At 55.2% G+C, this 6,000-nt stretch overlaps 2 protein-coding genes across 2 annotated transcripts; one reads left to right on the top strand and one right to left on the bottom strand.

The window, feature by feature from the left end:
* Positions 1 to 934: 934 nt before the first annotated feature.
* BBA_06037 (carbon-nitrogen hydrolase) lies at positions 935 to 1,987 on the top strand (the record flags this gene model as incomplete). The annotated part of the gene is made up of 1 exon (XM_008601134.1): positions 935 to 1,987. The coding sequence occupies one exon, from the start codon at positions 935 to 937 to the stop codon at positions 1,985 to 1,987; it is 1,053 nt and encodes a 350-aa protein (XP_008599356.1).
* Positions 1,988 to 2,214: 227 nt separating this feature from the next.
* Positions 2,215 to 3,646, bottom strand: BBA_06036 (spermidine synthase; the record flags this gene model as incomplete). The annotated part of the gene is made up of 4 exons (XM_008601133.1): positions 2,215 to 2,492; positions 2,814 to 3,054; positions 3,116 to 3,444; positions 3,616 to 3,646. The coding sequence occupies 4 exons, from the start codon at positions 3,644 to 3,646 to the stop codon at positions 2,215 to 2,217; spliced, it is 879 nt and encodes a 292-aa protein (XP_008599355.1).
* Between the last annotated feature and the right edge of the window lie 2,354 nt (positions 3,647 to 6,000).

Here is a 6,000-nt window from a genome sequence, read left to right as displayed (position 1 = left end):
GGGGTTAAACCAAGCTTCCTCGGCCGAAGCTTGAGCTTGTCCATGAATTCTCGGGTAAGCTCTTGTCCCACATGTGCGTTTACAGTTTCAGTTTGCAGTCGTCATGCAGCGCAGACTCTGTCAGTTTAGGAGGGGAGGGAGGTGGGGGGGTGCTGCATTGCTCGCTTGGTCCAGTAACTGCATCGAAACGAACCAACATGGCGCCTTCGTCGCCAAATGGCAACTATAATAAGGCTGGAGAGAAACGGGCGGGTAGCGGGAGCTAGTTGGTTGGCGTACAGCACAGACGTTGGCATCCCCCGCTGCAAGCTTGCCGTTGGTGACGTGAGAATGATTACATACTGTTTTACGGCGAACAATATGATGAGTTGCTGGCGCAACTTTGCGCTTGCGTCGGTCATCCGTCCATGTGATGAGTGATGACTTGGCCAAGCCTGTTCCGATCCCGACTTTAATTCCACAGTGAACAGACCACTATTTACGTACCAGTCACACTAGTCTCTGGGGTTTCTCTTCCGTATAGATTCCGCCCGTAGCGTTACCTCTTCCGAGCTTTCTAGTCGCCCGGCATCAGCCAATGATAATTATATGCTTTCCTGCCAACTATACTTTCATTGCGCATGCTTTCATCTTACTCACAATCTCTCAAGCGGCTTATCGATAAATTTTGACAGCTATCTAGATTGGACTAATATCTTGTCTTACTCTGACCCCAACCACACTTCCAGGCGCGCCACGGGGTGTTCGCCGCCGATTTCGCCTCTACTTCGCCGACCCCACATCTTCAACCTCTCCGAGCTCCGACCGGAACTCAACCTCCGCATTTTCCCTCTCCACAGCGTCTCCCCCTCTCTCTCAACCCCCGCGACCCCAACAACAAAATAGTGCCCCTCGTCACGCCATCGATCCTCTCGCAACTCTAAAAATCCTGAGCATGAGCAGAGCTGTCCTGCGCTGCATCGCGTCCAAGCCCAGCCTGCTCCCCTCCGGCGCCCGCCGCTGTATCCCTGTTGCCCCTCGTCCTCACCACCATCACCGCTTTCCTCTTCCCCGGGTCTTTTCGTCATCGACCGCCCGCGCCATGGCCGCCTCGTACACGTCCAGCCCCGTGCTCAAGACGCCCCGCGTCACCGTCGCCTGCGTGCAGCTGTCCTCGGGCCCCGACAAGGCCGCCAACCTCGACCGCGCCGCGACCCAGGTCGCCCGTGCCGCGACGTCCACCGGCGCCCAGATTGTCGTGCTCCCCGAGTGCTTCAACTCGCCCTACGGCACCGGCTTCTTCCCCGCCTACGCCGAGGTGCTGCAGCCCTCGCCGCCGCCGCCCTCGCAGGCCCCGTCGTTTCACGCCCTCGCCGCCATGGCCCGCGACAACCGCGTGTGCCTCGTCGGCGGCTCCATCCCCGAGCTCGACCCCGCGACCGGCCGCCACTACAACACGAGTCTCGTCTTTGGGCCCGACGGCGCGCTGCTCGCGACGCACCGCAAGGTGCACCTCTTTGACATTGACATTCCGGGCAAGATTACGTTCAAGGAATCCGAGGTGCTCACCGCCGGCGACCGCCTCACCCTCGTGGAGCTGCCGGGGTACGGTACCATCGCCGTCGCCATCTGCTACGACGTGCGCTTCCCGGAGCTGGCGACCGTCGCGGCGCGCAAGGGCGCGTTTGCGCTCATCTACCCGGGCGCCTTCAACTTGACGACGGGCCCGCTGCACTGGGAGCTGCTGGCGCGCGCTCGCGCCGTGGACAACCAGTTGTACGTGGTCATGTGTAGCCCCGCGCGCGACATGGACGCCAGTTACCACGCCTGGGGTCACTCCATGATCGTGAGCCCCATGGCCAAGGTGCTGGCCGAGGCGCACGAGGACGAGACGGTGGTGAGTGCCGAGCTGGTGAGCGACGAGATTGAGGAGGCGCGGAGGAACATCCCCCTGCGCACGCAACGACGGTTTGACGTGTATCCCGACGTAGCACAGGGGAAGCAGTAGATATCCAACAACACGCACAATGTAGATGCCACACCAAAACATGGTATAGGTTCACTGTAATTCAAATAGCCTCAAAAGCACGGGAACGACAGGACAATTTTGTATCATGTTATATCTTGCTTCATGTCTACATGTCATATATATCAAGCAATCCATATCAATTCTGATGGTATATCGTTCACCACATTATTTTCACCGATTCCGACCCCACTGCCGACAGACCACAGTTATTGAAGGGCCTTCTTGGCGAAGTTGGGCAGGACAAAGCTGGCCTTGTGAATCTCGGCATTGTAGTAGCGGCACTTTTCCTCCTCTTCGGCGGGGGTCCAAGTGCGGACGGGCACCTTGACGTCGCGCGAGGCGTCCTTGCTGCAGACCATGAAGCCAATCTGGCCCGAGGGGTAGGTCGGGATGGTGGTGTAGGCGTACTCGACGACGGGGAAGATTTCCTTGCAGTCCTTCTTGAGCTGGGTGATGAGGGAGAGGTGGAGCCACTGGTTCTCGGCTGTGAGAGAGAGGCATGTTAGCGACGGCCAAAGTAAACAGTGAGCATACGAAATCAGACATGGCAGCTTTCTAAGAAAATAGGGAACCCCTGCCACGCCGGCACTACCGAGCGGCACTTGGAGTCCGGAAGAAATCGAGCACTGGCTCATGGGCGGACTACTCTAGGAGCAAAGGAGCGCAGCAACGGGGCGGAGAAGCCCGATAGCAGCGATTGGCAAGAGACGAGTTCTCTGAAGAAGAGATTGGCTCGCTACTGGCGCCCCTGTCCATCATCAAGCAAGCGCACCTCGACTCTTCCGTTGAGAAAAATGAGACATACAACCTTGGGTAGAAATGACGCCGCCGTCGCGGAGAGCGTCGTGGAGGAGCTGGAAGTAGGGCTTCTGGAAGAGGCTCTCGGCGGGACCCTCGGGGTCGGAAGAGTCAGTAATGATGACATCGAAGGTGTTCTTGTAATCGTTGAGGAATTTGAAGCCGTCGCCGATGTGGACGGTGCTCTTGGCGTGGGTGAGGCCAGTGGCCATCTCGGGCAGGAACTGCTTGGAGACGCGGGGGACAGCCTGATTGACTCGAGTGTCAGCATCGCCGTGATGAGAGACGTGGGTGGTAGATGAGACGTACCTCGTCAATGTCGCAGAGAATGGCCTCCTCAACGCAGTCGTGCTTGACAACCTCGCGGAGCACGCCGCCGTCGCCGCCGCCAATGACGAGCACCTTCTTGGGGTTGGGGTGCGAGTTCAGGGCCAGGTGGGCAATCATCTCCTGGTAAGAGAACTCGTCGCGCTCAGTGCACTGAATGACGTTGTCGAGGACGAGTACATGGCCGTAGTCGGTCGACTTGAAGACGAGCACGTCTTGGTACTTGGACTTTTCGTGGTGCAGGACCTTTTCGACCTTGAGGGTCATGGCCTGGCCGGGCCACATGTTGGAAATTTCGCGAAACCAGCCATCTGTCTACGTTAGCGATGGGACAATCAATCGCGATAGCTGTTTTTCCTTTTTTTTTTCTTGAGCAATTGCGATGGCTTCAAGCTCCCCCTCTTTCGTCCGAACGAGGAGGGGCAACAGCAGCGGGGCAGCAACGACTTCATTATTTTCCAGCTTGTGAGCAGTAAACATACCCTTGATGGTAGGGTGAGTAATCTCGGACATTTTGTATGTGTGTATGAGGGCCGGGCAGGACCAATGCAGACGTGATGAGTATAAGTTGAAACGTGATGATGAAGGAACAGGAAACCAGAAATGGCGCGCCAAAAGTCGAGGCGCAAAAGTTTTCCTCATGCAGTGGTGCAAGTCAATGAATGCCCAATCGCCGTTTGGCGGGGTAGCGAAAAAAAAAATTGAGTCGCGGGCAGAGAGAAAATTTGGGACCGCCGTCATATGGCGGGGCACACATTCAACAAGCACGGGAGCCCGCGGACGGTGTGACGAGTAATGCCCAGAAGAGGAAATTTCCAGAGATTTATGCTGAAGGGCGTATCTTTCGAATGCACGGCAGAGGCAACCTCTCATTGTCGGTCGTGTCTTGACCCTCAAGGTCCCTTTCCCTTTCCCTTACAGTTCAGTCCTGCTTTATTGCACTCTGGGGCGGCACCCGACCGCCCGACCCTCTACCATACTAGTTATGTTGTGCCATTGTACAAGGCAGTAACATCAGATGAATCAACGCTTGAGCAATCCATTGCGCATGAGCTTACACTATGTCGTCCATAGAGCAGACCGCGCGGCATGGCTAAGCGCAACATACGCCTAGCCACGTATGATTAACCAGCCTCATGCGAGGAGAAAAGATGCGACTGCTTCATTCGCACTGCCTTCATTGTCTTGCCAACCGAGTTATATCTTAAGTATGCTTTTGAGTGGCACAAATCGTCCTACTTTGGCCGGTGCATATGCACCTCGTGGTTTTCAGGCCGCTGCCAGGCCAAGCTGAAATGCAGGTAGGTAGATAGTTGAGGTGCACGACTTGCACAAAGGCAATTAATTTGTCGGTCGGACATCAATTAGGGAGGAGGACGGGATTCGACTTGCAATCAATGCTTGTACGAATGAGGCATCAAGCTTGCCATCGACGAGTACTCTGTTGTGACCGTCAACGTTCAATGTTGTTGATGCTTTCCATCGTAGCTCTCAATACGACGGTGTGATGAACCAGAGACAGTTGCTTGCTTCGTCCGAGCTGGAGATAGGACACTAGGACACCATTGCCAAGCTTCGTCTATCGATACCCTTCGGCATAGGTGCTTGCCCGCCTCAAGACAGTCGGCATCCCCTATTAGCTTCTGCATACATGGGTACAGCACGCGAAAAATCGTTATATGTTTGGCCGCAGGCGGAACACCCAGTTCTTCAGATGCTAGAGCCGCTCCTTTTGGAGTTTAATAGGTCTTGCTTTTAACAAGACGCGGATGACGCTAGCCTGACAAGTATTGTCAAGCAAGAAAAGGGCCCGTCTGTGATGTGCAAGGTACCTGGCGACGGACGGAAGCTAGCGGCTATGATCGGGCTCGGACGCGCTTGTGTGCGTAGCCCGTCATCATTTTCAAGGGACTTGGAAATAGGGGTCAACTCCCCCACCTTGCAATTGAAGCCCACGGAGACGGCACCAGATTACCTTGTGACTCGGGCATCTTCAAATAGCGTCGATCGCCGGCCCCTGACCGTTATGAGGCCAGGGAACCAAGTCTGTAGCCAGCTTGAATGCCGCGATATGGCTTCGCCCTCTTGGCTCCCCGTTTCCGGAAGGGTTGCCAATGCCTGGAACAACAATTCGACATACTAACTACCCGTTTCTAGTGGCGGGGAAAGTGAATGTGGAAACGCTAATCACAGCCACTTTTTTGCCTAATAATATTAAGCAGTCAGTGAACAAGTCGTTGGTAGTATAAGAAGACTGTTATGTGGAGCGTAGATAGGACAACTTTTCGACGATTTCGTCACACATGAACGACTTTGCAAAGAGGCAACGCGTCCTTTGAAACATGGCCAGACTGGCAGTGTGGCTCAAGGAGTGACGTGATAAGGAGCAGACCCATAGAGGGTGGCCTGTTTGTCAGATCTGAGGATCATCGAATCCGGTCGGTGCCACTGCAGTAGTAGCATGCCGCAGAAGGGGTATTGGTACGGTGGAAACACTCGATGTGTGCCTGCCGAAGGACGATGCCAAGGAGCGTATCCGTAACTTGTACAGCTCTTCCCCTTGCAAAGCATGTCAGGAAGCAAGACATCAATACCAGGATAGGGGCCTCGGGGACCAGATCAGTCATGCACAGACAACAAGTTCAGCGCTATGGATTACAGTCCATGTTGCCATGTTTCCTCGAACCAGCATATGATGGGCTGACTCCACAAGTGCCACACCTTGCCGTCTTAGCGTCCTCAATGACCTGTGCGACCTCGAGTTCCAAGGTCGACTGGAGATTGGCTCGGGAAACAAAAGAAATCATAATGACGGCCTCGGACTTGACTCTCTTTTCTTTAATTACATAGAGCCGCAGACAGGATCG

This window comes from Beauveria bassiana (assembly GCF_000280675.1).
Source record: "Beauveria bassiana ARSEF 2860 unplaced genomic scaffold BBA_S00017, whole genome shotgun sequence".
In the NCBI taxonomy this organism is placed as follows: domain Eukaryota; kingdom Fungi; phylum Ascomycota; class Sordariomycetes; order Hypocreales; family Cordycipitaceae; genus Beauveria; species Beauveria bassiana.
This window is presented reverse-complemented; position numbering and strand designations above follow the sequence as displayed.